The following is a 16,415-nucleotide window of genomic DNA, read 5'->3' as shown; positions in this document are numbered from 1 at the left end:
TAGGAGTCAGACCATGTTTCTTTTTACTGAAAAACATTACACCAGGTAACCAGCAGTGTTGAAAACTTTTCGGTTGATGTTTGCTACTCTACAATCCGTCCTGCTCTGTAGTAAAATCAGCGACATTTGACCGTCCTGTTGCTCCCATTAAAAGTTATACAACCTATTTAAAATCTAAAACTTAAAATTGTCTGTAGCCTGCTGTTGTTACCACTGTCCTGTTTGAAATGGATACAAACTAGCTAACTGACTGAATGCCCATTAACCTTATAACTGCTGTTGTGTGTGTGTGTGTGTGTGTGTGTGTGTGTGTACAGAGAGACAGCCAGGTTCATAATGGATATAAGGAGGTTTTATTTTTTTTTAAAAAGGAGCCACATTCAGGTAAAAGTGTAAAATCAAATGATCCGTCTCTCAAGAATAATGTTGGATCAGTGTTTCAATGTTTATATCTTTTACAGTTTTTCTCAAATGTTAAAACACAAAAGCCAATCCTGTAACCCAAATGACCAGTAGTCTAAACACATTTACTAAATGTAGCCACCATATTCCAGTACCATAAACACATGTCACATGAAGACACAATTCACAAAACACAACCCTCTGTACTCATAAATCTAAACACATTTTTCCTTGCTAAAACACATGTTGCAAAACAACTCTGCTCATATTCTCAAATGAAAGCCCATGTGATGCAAAATGCTTGCCACAGTCACCAATCTTTGAACACAGGGAACACACCTGGCGTCATTCACTACACACAATGACTCAAAATTGAAGACACTTGTTGCTAATGCTGTACCCACATGTAAAAGCAAGTTCAGAGTGCACAGTATGCTGAAGATTCCAAACAAACACAATGGATGAAGGCAGAGTCAGGGGAAGAGGAATTTGTTGCAGAGGAGGGAGAAGAGCTGGCCCTGGAAGAAGAGGAGCAGGCCAATGAGGAAGAGGAGCGACCAACGAGGAAGAGGAGAAGGCCAACATGGGAGAGGAAAAGGTCCAGGAGGGAGAGCAAGACAACCTCGCACCATCATTACGGACGAGATGCGAGCAACAGCTCAGCGACATGATGCCGCACAGTGATTGTGGTGTGTGTGTGGTGTGAATAACGTAAATAAAAAAACTTCACACCCTGTTCATGTTTTCAAGATTACTGTTGTGTGCAATAGATTCTGTTTTTGCATTGAGTTGTGTTACAGTAGTGTACGTACATGCAGGATTTTCTATAGATTTATACTACTCATATGAAACTCACAAATCTAAATGCCTAATCCTCTGCAGAGATCTACGACGATCCGTTACTGTATAGTTTCTAAAATATGCATTGGCAGTTATGAAACAAAGAACCTTCTCACAAATTGAGCATTGTGTTTTCAATTGTTTTGCTGTAGTGTGTAATGCTGTGTATAGTGTTTACAGTTTTGACAGCTTCGAGCTGCTCTCTTGGTGTGGGAGTTTGAGTTTTGCAGTGGGAAGGTGTGGTTGTGTTTATGTAGCTTTGGAGAAGGGCGTTGTGTTTGGACATTGGGGGACCTGGTGGTAACGTTTGTGACATGTGTTTTAGCATTTGAGAAAAACTGTAATAGATGTTCATGTGGTTTGGTTATTTACCTTTTGGTTGAAAGTACACTGAGAGAGGACTTTTTGTTAGCGATCTTAATAGTATTCTTTTCATATTAATGTAATTTTTCATCTAATTGAATACAATTAGAGCGAGGAAAGAGGGGAACGTGAGGAGAAAGTACAAGGTCAGGAAGAACCAGGTAAGAAAACAGACAGGAAAAGTGACAGGCAAAAAGAGAAAAAAACCTGATTTTACTTACACAATCTGGAAGTTGTGTCCTCCCTATATTAAAGCTGCTGTACAGAATCTGCAAAACAAACTGGGTTGAAACATTTTTGACCCTCTTTAACAACATTCCAACATAACATTATCATTGATTGGGGAGATTAAAATTAATGATATATTTTTATGTAGTTCAGCCACAACTCTACTAAAACCTCAGCCAGTAATAGGTAGGCCAACTTTTGGACCGTCCAGTTGTCTGTATGACTGCTGCAGTACGTACATCACATTTGCACACTATCAGAAAGAGCCAAACAGAGTCCTGGTGGAGTGAGGAGCTGTAAAGAGAAGTGCTCTGTTTATATTCTAAAAAATGTTTTAAGCTTGTTTCAAAGATTCTGTACAGCAGCTTTAAATGTTTTCCAAAAGCACACATACACTTATCAGTTTTTCTCAAACTTCTTACAGTGTCAAGCTCTCCTAAGTACCACTATGAAAGAATGAAACCCATAAATCTTACAACACAAAATTAGTATTATTAAATTAGTAAAATTAGTGTCTGCAGTAAAGATTTTTATTTGTAATAATTTATTCTGTTTTGGGAGTGTTTTTTTATGCATCTGTATTATATTATACATACACATTAAAAGTGAATCTCTGTCCAAAAAATGCACTCAGTTTACTTTTTACTCACTATGAGCATCACTCATTATTTTCCCCCAGTAATTAAGGTTAGGATATGTATTATTTTTTTTTAAATTATTCCAATCCATTCTTCTTTTGTAGCATTTAAATAACCTTTATCAGATTTGGTTTTGTTACAGACTTTTCAAAAAAGTGTTTTGCTTTTCTTTCACAAATGTGGGGATTAAATTGTGTTAAAATGTACAAAACAGTGATGTCATGTTTTGAGACGAGGACCCAGGGACAGAGAGACTTGATGAATTTAAGAATCTCATGATTTATCTTGCCTGGCTGGGCAGCTCTCTGGGTGCTCAGCACCCCCAAAGCTCTAATCCTAGAATCGCCCCTGGTTTGTTGGATGACGTGCTTTCCCCTCTAGTTTTAAATGAAGCGACACATCAGTGAAGTGAGTACACAAGTTTATATTCAATAGAAAACTGTTGTGTTAACTGTTATGATAGTCATTTTTCAGAAATTCAATTGGATTTGAGATGAGCTTCTTTGAGGTCCTCCTCTCCTCCCTGGCGACTTTCATCTTCAGCTGATCCTCCTTCTCCGTGATCACTGTAGTTGTAGTAAACCACGTCAGTGTCCTTTCTGCTCAGCGTCTGCTCCCTGCTGGCCTGCAGAGACATCACAGATCAGACTGACTGCATTGATCCTCTTGTCAGTTCATTCTCAGCAACAAAGATGTTTCAGTACCTTCCAGCAGAAATAAAGGGCAGTAATCACAATCAGGAGAATCGGCAGCAGGACGACTCCTGTGATGGTATGAACTGTTGGAGCTGCTGGAGCTGTTGGATGGAACAAAGTTTAATGAGTTCAGTAGTTTAAATTACACTGAACCTGAATAAAATATTTGATTGATCTCTGAGAAGAAACTGAGTCATTTTTACAGCTGTTCAGATATAAGAATAGTAATATAAGAATATGTGAAATGAAAGAAATATGTTAATCAGACTAAAAATAGTGATACATCTCTAATTATTTGTTGAAAGTGCAAATATATCTTCATTGAAATATTACAAATATAATTTGAGACACTGTACTGTAGTATAGAAAAAGTATTTGGACAGTTTTGTTTCAGTACACCATCACACGGGATGTTTAAATGAAATCATCAAGTTTAGCTAAACAGTAAACTAAAGTATTAACCAAGTATTCAATTACAAACACTTTAATCCATATTTTCAGAATGCTCACGAATTGGTCAAATATACAGATTGTTTTTTTTATACTCATAATAATCCTTTGCAGTCACTGGCTGCCTGAAGTTGAGGACCTATGAACATCACTCACTAAATCCTGGATCCCCTCCCTGAGATGCTCTGCTTGTGGGTTATTCTGAAAAGTTCCTCTGTTGTGCTGACATTAGGTGGCTGTTTTGGTTGTTAAAGAATCACCCATCTTTTTTCCTTTAGAAACTCTTGGGTTACTTTTTCAGTTTCCTTTGGCTCATTATCCATTTTCACCGTGAAGCACTTTTTGGTTTGTAGGGATTAAGTGAACCTAAACATCAGTCCTGAGACCACTGCGGTTTTGACAAATGAAAACTCTGGAACGCAACATCAGGTGTGGGTCTTCATGCACGCCAGGATGGCCCTATGTATCATAGTAACAAAGTGAGTTATTAGCAGATTAACCCTGGTTCTGGGTCCTGAATGAAGTATCTGAGTCTTAGCTAGGTGTAGGAAGTACACCTGAAAATGGCTGAGGGGTGCATGATAGATGAGATGAAGCTTGTATCTTTCTCACAGTTGACCGCACTCAGAACCAGACTTATCCAGGTGATGAAACATGATCTTTGCTCTAATTATAAGGCTCATACACAAAAATGAGATGCTATAATTTTTCCCGTATGTGAACTTGCCATATAACCTACACACACACTGAGCACGTTAAGTTTTTACAAAAAAAAAAAAAAAAAGTATCCTCAGAAAGCCCACTGTGCGGAAAAAATGGAGAGAACATCAAGCGACGATGAGCTAGTCCTGATCCTGGGTGCATGCCATTCTCAGGAGAAAGTGGCAGCAGGGAGAATTTTCTGGTCTGATCCAGCAGTTGAAGCTTTCATCCATATTTCAGGATTTCAGTGGGGTAGCAGATTTGGGACAACACATGAGAAGGAAGAGAAATAATCTCAGAGACCTGATTGTGAGCTATTCTGTGACACAACAAACAAGTGTTCCGCCATGTTGAATGCTTTGACTGTTTCACTCTCTTCAGTGCCGTGATTGGTCAAATGTGTTTATATGCATCCAAAAAAATTAGAAAAATTCAGCTTACGTGAAACAGCAACAGACAGCTGGCGGCTCTCGGAGGAGAAGTTATGAGAGAAAACGTAGATGTGATAAACACAGCTGTAGTTTCCTTGGTGGGCGGGCACTGCAGCAGGAAACAGGAAGTGGGCAGAGTGATTGACAGCTGGCTGGGTGTAGCTGTATGCCGTGTTGGAGGAGGTGAAGGTGAGCTGGAAGGAACCTCCTGGGTACTGTGGCTGGACAGAGCAGCTGATGGTAAAGTTGGAGTGGCTGGACACCTGAAGCCCCTGCTGCTGGGCCTCAAAGACACCATCCATGGAGGATGCATGGATGTTTGGCTGAACCAGCAAGTCTGTAAACACACAGATTCTACAAGGTCACCTTACATCAACCTTTCATTCAAACAATGAGCACCAAACACAGAGCATAATGCTTCCTGCAAGTGTGTCCTGGAGGGTCTGAAGCTTTCTCAGTCTTTACAATCAAGACCACTAAGCAAACATTATATTCATGACAGAAAGCATGTGACAGGTATAACTGTCATGAATGATGTCAGTGGTGAGCCTACCTGAGCAGGTGAAATTCATAATCATTAAAGAGTATTCTGATGTTACACACTCCCTCAGAGCACATCCAGATTGAACACAGTCAGGTTTGAGTCTCCAAACAGATCTGAGCAAGGACTCATTTCTAGCCTCCACATAATCAAGAGAACCACAGTGCAAATGTTCACAGATAACGGCTGCTTTGCCCAGGATCCACTCAGAAGCTTCCACTGGTCTCCAATCTCCCAGTTTCAGCTCCAGTGATCCTGCACAACGACTGGCTCCTCCCACCAACCTGAGATCATGAGGCTCTAACAGAAAGTAGAGAGTTATCAGTAAAAGAATAAACGAGTTTGACCACATCAAAGCTGCAGCTCCTCTTCTACCCGAGCAGGTGAGTCCAACAGCTTTGCCAGGTGAGCAGCTGTTTCTAGCTGAGCCTGAGCTTCTACAGTCCAGGAGAGCAGACTCATGGCCTCCACACTGGAACTCTTTGCTCCACACTGGAGCCTCCACTTCTCCATAGAGCGCCCCCTGGAGGACTGAAGGAGGCCCACAACGGAGCTCCCTACAGACCACCTCTGCATCCTGCTGGTCAAAGTCAGCTTCACACACTGAGGACCAGCTCTGGTTAGACTTCACCTCCAGTCTGCCTGAACACAGACTGGAACCATTCAGCAGCCTGACAGAGTCTGGAGACATCAGAGAAGATCAAACAGAGAGATCAGAGAAAAGCAGACACACAAGAAAAAGATGGCAGCAAACAACTATTCACTGATTCAAACTCAGCACAACTCAACATGACTTCATCATTAAAATGTTAGCATACATTTACATTCCATAATCCAACGGCTGTTATTGCTGCCCTAGCCTATTGGGATTCTCCTTTTTGGATGTGTAGTACTGTCCTTATTTCGCTTGTGGAATTCAGTAAAATGAGTGCAGCTGACTCCACTAAGCAGTCAGCTCTGGTACCTGGCTGATGGACAGGACATGGCCACAGAGAAAACAACTGACACATTACATTTAGTGCTTCTTTCTTTCTCCGTGGTGATAACATCAGCTTGGCTGTCTCTTTAAGTGTCTGTTATTTTCTTATTCCCAATTCTGCCTCCTGTCTTTTTTTTTCACTTGGACACTTTTATGTTTGTTTTTTACGTTTTAATTTTGTTGTACCAGTGACAATGACAAGAAAGATTCTGGTTCTGAGTCTGATTTTTATTTCCCCCGTCCTCAAGACCTTTGGATGATCTTCAACATATTTTGAAACTAAGAGCGAGGTCCACGGCATATTCAACTTTCTTGAGAGATCTGCACAGAGGCCACAGTGCAGGGAATCTAAATGCCAACTGTTATGAAGCAGTACAACTCAGACTAAGCACGGTGTGAGTTTGATGATGCTGAAAATCCAGGATCAACTGATCTGTTCAAATTTGTGGCCAGTAAATGGTAAATGGACTGGTTCTTATATAGCACTTTTCTGCTCTGTCTGAGCACTCAAAGACCTTTACACAACCTGTTCATTCACCCAAGCACTTTCTTCTAAGAGCTTCCTATGTAACATTCACACATGCATTCATACTCCGATGGATGCATCGGAGAGCAACATGAGGTTAGTATCTTGCCCAACTGCGATCGAACCATTAACCTTCCGTTTTCTAAGTGCTCTACTACCTGAGCTACAGCCACCACACAAGTCATTAGTTTCTGTCATGTTGACAACCAAAGAATCTTCTATTGAATCGAGGAGCTCAGAAACTTATTGAGCTGAAGAAGAATTTAGAGCAGGTTGGTGACTGGTCCCGAGGAATCCTGAAACTCTGCTCTGTCACAATTGTAGCTGGTGTGTTTCTGAATCTGCAGTTTTACAGTTTTGTGATATATAGTGAGAGGCTCACCTGAACAGGTGAGATCCATGATAGCAGAAGAGGAATCTGATGTTACGCATTTCATCAGATCAGATTCAGACTGAATACATTCAGAATCAGAATCAGAAACTTTATTGTCATTGTCACGAGAACAACGAAATGAAGAATGGTCCCCGATCATTGAATCATCCCTAGCAATCAAAATATAAATAAAACAATAAAATTCAATAAATAAAATAGATAGAATACTTAAAATACTAATAATCAGAGTTCATCATCCACATAGATCTTAATGGGGACTCATATCTCCAATCTACAGAAACAGTAGGGCCACAGTCCAGATGTTGACAGATAACAGCTGCTTCTTTCAGGGTCCAGTGATGCCCTTTCACTGGTCTCCACTCTCCCAGATGTTTCATCTCCAGAGTTCCTGCACAGCGACTGGTTACTCCCACCAACCTGACATCATCAGACTCTAAACAGAAAGCAGAGTCATCAGTAAAGAAGTGAACATCTGAAAAAAATAACTTCAAAGTTTACTGCTGGTCTGTATTTACCTTTTTCCGCTTGATTTCTTTTTACCTGGAGAACTGTGTTTTCCTTCAGTTTGAAGTCCTGAGGAGAAACAAATCAGCAAAAATGTGATTTCTAGGAGGTGGAGCATCGACTGATCAGGTCAGTTTTTTTGACCCACAGCTCCTCCAGTCCATGTGTAACTGAGTAAAATACTGAACCCCAGATTATTCTGATGCATCCATCAGTGTGTGCGTGTGTAAGATAAATCAAGCTCTGTAATAATGTGTGTGTCACTGGGCGATTCTGGCTTGCAGGGTAAAAGTGCTCATGAAAAATCTCGACATAAACACAAAACACAGTTTCTGTCCTGTGCACTTATAAATTTGTGAATGTCTTACATCATTTGCACTGTGTATGGTTTCTGTGCACTGAACCTTGCAGGGCTTCATAGTGTTCAGTTTGTGTTAATTGACTAATGCAGTAACTTTAACAGGTTAGGGGGGTTAACTTTAACAGAAATAAATGGTAAATGGTAAAATGGCCTGCGTTTGTATAGCGCTTTACTCAGTCCCTAAGGACCCCAAAGCGCTTTACACTACATTCAGTGATTCACCCATTCACACTGTAACAGGGCGGCCCTTAGCGGCTGGAAACACAGTGAGACGGACCAAGGCAAGTGTAGTGGAACAAAGTATTTATTTGCTATACAGCTCTCCTTACAACAATTAATTTGTTGAGCTTCTTCACAGCACAAAAATCCATCTCTAATGACAACTGGCAGCCTTAAATATGTTCAGCTGTCACAGACTTAACCATTATTCCACTCTCAGGTAAATTCTTAAATCCCAACCTTCCACCACAGTATACAATATATCAATAAGAATAAATAAATAAATAAATAAATACATTTTCACATTTACATATTAATAAATATTTCACACTTTAATGTTACACCAAACCCAATATTATAAAAACCCAGAAACCCAAGCACAACAAGATTCACCACACTCTCTTTACCAATGGTCTCTCCCGGAACCTTTAAATGGTGTCTGGACCCCTGGGGAAACATTTGCCCAAACACCTTGAAGAGGACACAGGCAAGAAAGGTGAGTAATCATTAACTTACAAACACTTATTTGCACCACTTTTATCCCTAGATTTCACACACACATTTGCATTAATTTTCCTTACTGGTAAACCTTGATCACAATCACCATTCTTCTCTCCTGACAGACAACCACCACATTCCTTGATGAGGAGCAGCTGTGCCGGATCTGAAATAAGGCTACCAACTGATTTTAAAATTCCCAATAAATAGTTAATAAATATTTAAACTTCTTGTGTACAACAAATCCATGCTTAAAGTGCAATGCTAAATAAAGTGCTTGATAAGGTGCCTTTAATAAAGTGAGAGGTGTGCTCTAAAGTGCTATACAGATAATATAATATAAATATAGTAAGGGAGTCCTCTTCCTTACACACACACAGGCAATGGCAAGCTACATTGTAGCCACAGCTGCCCTGGGGCGCACTGACAGAGGCGAGGCTGCCGGACACTGGCGCCACCGGGCCCTCTGACCACTACCAGTAGGCAAACACGGGGTTAGTATCTTGCCCAAGGATATTTGGCATGCAGCCAGGAGGCAGCCTGGGATCAAACCACTGACCTTCTGATTAGTGGCTGACCTGCTCTGCCACCTGAGCTACAGCCACCAAATAGATGCTCATAAACATGAGGATTCATAAATGTGGTGACCTAACTGTAGCATGGGAGATGGGTGGTCTCGTAGGGTGTCCTGCATTGAAATCTGCTGCAATGACCCGGTTACTGCGTTCACCAGATATCAACACAATTTCGATCCGCTCCTCACATATTAACCTCTTCGACATGTCAATAGCTGTGAACAAAGAGAAACTTGTAAATAACTCATGAAAGAATAAAGTTACGTTGAAACCAAGCACACCATTGTTTTTCTTGTGACATTACCAATAAGTTTGATGTGTCACATGGCCCTCTTCCTATTGAAAAAACAAAAGTTGTATACAAGATGGCCGACTTCTAAATGGCCACCATGGTCACCACCCATCTTGAGGAGTTTGCCCCCTCACATATACTAATGTGACACAAACAGGACTTTAATATCACCAACCATTCCCATGTTATTACGGTGTATCCATATAAATGGCCCACCCTGTATTTATCAAACAGAATTATTAGAAATAGAGTCTAACCAATAAAACCCTGCTAGTAATTCACTCTTCCAGTCTAGGATTGTGGATACTTGTTGTAGCTCCCGCTCGATGAGATCAGTTCCTAAACTCCACAATACAAACCCAGCACTTCCTGTTTCTCACAGAAACTCTTAATTTCACAATAAAGCTGTTATTCTTCATATCGTGACAGTAGATATTTCCCCTTTTTATTTTTACCCTATTCAAAGTCTGAATGTGCAGTGGTTACTGAGCAGGCATTAAGTGTGCTGTGTAGTAGATAACATAGTACATCAGTTTGTGCTCCTGTCTGATTGTTAGAGACTAAAATCAGCTCCAGTTGGTGGAAACAGTCTTTAGGTGTCAGAGATCAGATGAGATCAGGGCCCTGTTTCAGGAAGCCGGTTTAGAAAACTCAGAGTGAAAAACGATACTCAGGGTTGAGTAACCCCGAACTGTCCAACTCGGAATATTCGGTTTCAGAAAGGCTGATAACAAGTAGTTCAATCAACGCGGAGTTGCTTTAACCCCAAGTTAAGCTCGCGCACGAGGATACATAAAGCCCTGATCAGTGGAGCACAGATTAAGCGAGTCACCATGGAGACGGAGGGAAAGAAGGCGCGGTCAATGTATTTTACAGCGCTTGACGCCGAAATTCTGATGGCAGCATATGCCGATAACATGCAGATTTTGCAGAAAAAAAGTAACACAGCCCCAGCTGCAAAAGAAAGGGAGCATGCATGGCAAAACATAGCCGACAGAGTCAATGCGTGAGTGTTAATTTAAACATTGATCTAGGGATTTCCACCCATTTAACACGTTATTTATTATATTTTATTTTTTATCTTATACATTTTATTTTGTGACGTGATGTGAGCGCAGGTGCAACCCAACAGGCCCCAAACGTTTCTGGCAGCAAGTAAAAATGAAATATAAAAATATAGTCCAAACAGGTGAGGTGTAATTGTATTATGAGCCATAGTGCTTGGTCTGTTTGTCCCATGTAAATCAATTGCAGTTAGAGGCTACATTAATTTCCCCTCTGTAAGCACTTATTGAAATTATCTGAGCACATTACAAGTACATATTTGCTTACTCTGTATGCTCAAATGTGGCCCGTTATAGCCAACAGAAAAAAAGCGGAGGCCCGAAAAACAGGTGGGGGTCCTCCACCACCACCACTCACAGAGGCTGAGCAGTTGGCCCTCAGCCAAAACAGTGGGCGCCCTGTGGCTGAAGGCATCTCTGCGGGGACATCCTGTGAGTCAATAACCCCGCAAGACACAAGTGCCTACATAGGGGGTAAATTCAAAATAAGACATGATGTGCATACATCCTTTCTTCACAGTCACCTTTGCAGTGCTGCTCATTCATTTGATAAACTCTTTACCATAATGGATTATTTTGTAGTGACGTTATTTTCCTACTGAGTTTGCCTTCCCTCAGTCTTGGCTGTCTTTGAGAGCAATATGACAATGAAGTGTAAGCTGATTGGTATGTTTGTTAATTGCCATTTGGTCCCTTGTAAGTTATAAGTGACCTGTATAAACCTCATATTCTATCAGTTGATGGTGGTGGTGTACTGCATCTGGTGCAGCCTCCTGTTGAGCCAGACCAACATGCAGTTGTGAGTAATACTCCACAGATTACATGAGTTTACAGTAGAACAGCAATGTTGTTTATTTCTTTACTACAGGAAAATAATGAAGAAACATTGACAGCTGTTACAGAGGAGGAAGCAACAGAGACACTTTATGAGGTTTACATCTTTTAATACTGTGTGTACAGGAAATACAGGCGACCAATAAAGCCAGTTGAACAAAAAATCTGTTTATTCTTCTTTCAACATGTTGAGGTGATGGGTCAAAAGAAATGATTGTGACATATGGTGTCTCTGACTGCGCTTCCATCTTGTATGTCCGTGGGAGGGTCAGGATGTTCATGGTTTGGATCACTGCTGATGTTTGGTTCAGAAGGACAGTGTTCTCCTCTAATTGTGGCAATGTTGTGAAGAATCACACATGCCACAATAATGTCACATGCCCTTTCTGGGGTGACCCTGAGTCTTTGCAGGCACTGGAACCGGGCCTTAAGCATTCCGATAGTCATTTCAATTCTGGCTCTTGTCCTGCAATTAGCCAGATTATATCGCTGCTGTGGGCCTGGTTCAGGGTCAGGGTAAGGGGTAAGCAAATAGGGTAAACATGGATACCCCCTATCACCAAGCAAGTAGCCAGTGAACTCTCCTAAGACAGAAGGATACACTTCATTTCAAATGTCCCTGTAGCAATTGGTCTTTATATATTTTAAAGTATTCTCAACTCACCATGTCCACATTTTGTGCTCAGTGTACATTCACGGAATATTTGTGAGTCATGGACAGAGCCTGGCCACTTGGCTTCCACATTTGTGATAATGTTGGCAGCATCATATATGATCTTCACAGTGCAGAGAACACAAATTAGCATCCATGACTATAATGAAATGATTTGTTAGTTTGAAATGCTACAGGGAACTATGTACCTGTACATTAATGCTGTGGAAAGACTTCCTGTTCACATAGTCTCCTTCATTTACTGAAGGAGCAATGATTGGAATGTGAGTGCCATCTGTACAGCCAATCACGCCTGGGAACCCTGAAAATAAATGTAAAATTTAAGTAGTAGTCCAAGTATCACCACATCATAAATTAAGTTTTGGTAATCCTGATACCTGCAATTTTGTGGAATCCCTCTTTGATAAATCTTGTCGGTCTGTGACCGGGGAACACCACAAACGAGTGCAGGAGACGTTTCAGTGCAACTGTAACATTCCTGACTGCCCGACAGACGGTAGCCTTGGAAACGTGCTCAGCGTCACCAATATTATACAGAAAGCTCCCGTTTGCAAAAAACCGAAGTGCAATACAAATAATATGTAATGAACTGAGAGCATGTCCGCGATGTCACATGCGTAATATATGGCCTGAGGATGTTATCCAAATAACTTATAGATTGTGCTGAGAAACGGTAACGTTCGCACAGAAAATCATCAGGAAATGATAAAATGTCCAAACGCGCTCTAATCACTCTCTCCCGGCGGAGAGCTCTGCGGAGAATTTGGGCTTCACGATCTACTGGCTCTTCAAGGACGGGGCACGCCATGTCCGACACTTCCTACTGTCAGGTTTCCGACAAAGGGGCGGAGACAGTCAGGGTTAGTTGTAGTAAACCTGCTAGGGGGCAGGTTAGCTTCACGGAGTGTGTCGTCATAGTGACTCACTGAGGCTTCATCTGAACTCGCTTTGTGAAACCGAAAACCCAGAGTTTTCGTTAACTCAGGGTATACTTACTCAGTTTTTCCACTGAACCGGCTTCCTGAAACAGGGCCCAGAGCTTCCTGAGTTACTTTATGATCATAAGTAAAGGAACTGTGACTCCTCATCAGTGAAGGAGTCTTACAGTGAGAGCTGCTGCACAGAGATCATCACTGAATACAAACCCATCTGACATGGAGATAAAAGCAAAGAATGAATGACAAAATATTAAACATGGCTTTGATTTTACAAAGTCTGAAGGATTCTAAGTAGAAGGTGTTTTTAAAATCTGAACTCTCTCTCTCTCTGTGTGTGTGTGTCCTGCCTGAGCTCCACAGCAGCAGCACTAACAGGTGATCCATCTCCAGCTACACGTCTCTCTGCTCTGATCATCATGTGCTGTCCTACATGTATTTCTGCTAACAGGAAGGGATGGGATGGATGGTTGTGTGACCCCGGCTTTGGGTCTATGACTCTACTTGAATTTCGTGCTGAATCACAGTTTTAGAAACTGACATTTAGCTCAGATTGAGAATCAGGTTCATTAAATCATCACCATTTAATTTGTAAATTTACCAGTGTTTGAAAACATCTTTTAATCCTCACTGCCGGCCAAATGTATGAAAATGTTAAGACAGCGAATTCTGGCGTAGAGTTACAAACTGGAAATGGATGAAGAGGTGAAATGTTATCTTTTCTTTCTGACTACACAAAAACAAACAAACAACAACAACAGAAGAACAGTGTCAATGTTTGCAAGGGCAAACCGTGTGGAGCTGAGAGGTGTGGACCAAAGCGCAGACAAATAGACAAATAGACAGAGGTATAAAGTGAAAGTGAGCCTTTATTTGGTGGCTGTACAAAATACTTCAAAGCACCAAATGAAGGGAGGAACTGAAACAAAACCTAAACTGGGAGAAACTAAACAAAATAACACGGAGAACATAGAAAACAAAGCAAAAACCCTGACACTGGGAACAAGGAACCTGAGTCATGGAAACACAGAGGAGAAACACTGAGGATGACAAGCAATAGAAAATGCAGATGAACCGACAAGGAACAGGTGAAAACAGACACTATACACATACACACACAGAAGGAATGGCGGACAGGCAGGGAACACAGCTTAGACTAATCAGACAAGATGAGACAGAGAAGAAGCAAAACTCCAAAACACTGAACAAGTCACACAAGACTGTCAAAGGAAATACATGAACGTCCTGACAAGGATGACAAGAGGTAACACGGGGGACACAAGGGAGGCACAGTAAAACCTAAACACTAGAAATCATAACAAATAACCAGAAAGTAACTAAACTGAGGAACATTAATAATCACAAAACATAAAAAAGGAGGCACTAGACAAATGAGATGACATAATAAATCATGACTTATTTAAACAGCTGAAACATTAGACACAACCTGTGGTAAAATATCTTAAATAAAGCAGAATATCTCAAAAGAAATACAACAGAACAAATTTATGGTAAATGGTAAATGGCCTGTATTTATATAGCGCTTTACTAGTCCCTAAGGACCCCAAAGCGCTTTACACAACCAGTCATCCACCCATTCACACACACATTCACACACTGGTGATGGCAAGCTACATTGTAGCCACAGCCACCCTGGGGCGCACTGACAGAGGCGAGGCTGCCGGACACTGGCGCCACCGGGCCCTCTGACCACCACCAGTAGGCAACGGGTGAAGTGTCTTGCCCAAGGACACAACAACCGAGACTGTCCAAGCCGGGACTCGAACCAGCAACCTTATATAAATATATAAAATCAGAAATTCCCCACTTTCCCTCCGGGCACTCTGGGCCCTTCAAGCTCGGGTCATCTACCACAGGCGTAGGAGCTTGAGGGTCCTGTACAGTATCTTTGCTGGACAGAGATCCTGGATGTTGTTTCTGGGATCTGCTGGAGCCACTCACCTAGCTTGGGACTTCTGATTACTACTGTGACCATTTTAGCCGTTGCCCTCCACATCTTCTCTAACTCCTCTCTCATTCCTTGGTATTTCTCAAGCTTCTCATGTTACTTCTTTCCAATGATGCTATCAGTTAGTATAACTACACACTGCCTGCTAGCATCTTGCACCCTGCTGTTATGTGCTAGATTGTTTCAGGGGCATCTTTACACAGCTTGTACCTCAGGTCTTGCCTGGTGTGGCAGAGACCAGCCTCTATGAATCTTGTGGTCAGAACTTGTTCTTGTGCTGCCATGATTAGTGCCTCTATGCTGTCTTTCAGTCCAGCTTTGTCCAGGTACTGGTAGGACTTCTGGATGTCAGCCACTTCCTCTATCTGCTGGTGGTACATACCGTGCAGTGGCCTGTCCTTCCATGATGGCCGCTCCTCTTGCTCCTATTCTTTCGTGGGTTTCTGCTGCCCGAGGTATTCACTAAGTACACTAGTGTACAGTCACAGAGTTTAATCTCTCCATGTATGGTCAGCAGCTTCCTTGTTTTGACGTCAGTTGCTTCTATCTCCTCCTTTGGCCAGTTTGTTATCCCAGCAGGGTATCTGACCACTTCACTATCACACTATTTTATCCTCCACAGGTATTTGGTGGTTGCAGCTTTCCTAGCAACCTCTTAGTGGTTCCCATTTGCCTTTGGGATTCTCAGGTACTTGTAGCTGTCCTCGATGTCTGCAATGTTGTATTCTGGTAGTTCAATCCCCTCTGTTTGGACTACATTGATACTCCATAGCAGTGTGGAACAGTGAATCAATGTCTCCTTCACTCTTGGCATACAGCGTGATGCCATCCATGTAGAGGAGGTGGCTGCATGTGACTGACTGACTTTCCAATTAGTAGATGATCTGCTTCATCTCCTGAGGCACAGACACCTGCTGTTAAACCTACTGCTGTTTATTCTGCTGATCAAACAAAATGAGACTTCATTTGAAGATGATGTTAGTTAAATATGACGTGTTTATGGGTAGGACTTTGTGCCATCAGAAACTGAATTTGAATAAGTTAAATTTGAATTTAAATTGCTCAGACTGAATAAAAGCTTCTGAAACTGAATTTGAATTAGCCTAATTTGAAATCCAATGTATTGGTTTGAAAATGATCATCACTAAATTGAAACTGAATTTTATATTTTGAAAATGAATAATTTAATTTGAATTGCATTCCATCCTTCTTTAAATTTAGCTCTTAAATGCTTTCAGTTTTACTTTGCACCATTCAATTACAGCTCTGCAGTTCAGTTTTTGTTCAGGGTCATACGAGGTC

At 41.4% G+C, this 16,415-nt stretch overlaps 2 protein-coding genes across 3 annotated transcripts in view; one reads left to right on the top strand and one right to left on the bottom strand.

Annotated features, from left to right (window-relative positions):
- Nucleotides 1-16,415, top strand: part of LOC120730432 (deleted in malignant brain tumors 1 protein-like) — a 390,545-nt gene that overhangs the window by 105,732 nt on the left and 268,398 nt on the right. The gene's annotated exons all lie outside the window — the stretch shown is intronic.
- Nucleotides 2,876-16,415, bottom strand: part of LOC120730437 (scavenger receptor cysteine-rich type 1 protein M130-like) — a 32,802-nt gene continuing 19,262 nt past the window's right edge. For both annotated transcript variants that reach the window (XM_040026847.1, XM_040026848.1), the window contains 5 exons: nt 5,666-5,971; nt 5,303-5,590; nt 4,760-5,086; nt 3,176-3,267; nt 2,876-3,096 (listed from right to left, as the gene is read on the bottom strand). In XM_040026847.1, the coding sequence (XP_039882781.1) occupies nt 2,950-3,096; nt 3,176-3,267; nt 4,760-5,086; nt 5,303-5,590; nt 5,666-5,971 (1,160 nt within the window). In that variant the 3' untranslated portion in view covers nt 2,876-2,949. The remainder of the gene's footprint in view (nt 3,097-3,175; nt 3,268-4,759; nt 5,087-5,302; nt 5,591-5,665; nt 5,972-16,415) is intronic.

This window comes from Simochromis diagramma, unplaced genomic scaffold (assembly GCF_900408965.1).
Source record: "Simochromis diagramma unplaced genomic scaffold, fSimDia1.1 OVJJ01000293.1, whole genome shotgun sequence".
Taxonomy (NCBI): domain Eukaryota; kingdom Metazoa; phylum Chordata; class Actinopteri; order Cichliformes; family Cichlidae; genus Simochromis; species Simochromis diagramma.
The sequence above is the reverse complement of the archived record's forward strand: the minus strand, read 5'-3'. Positions and strand labels throughout refer to the sequence as shown.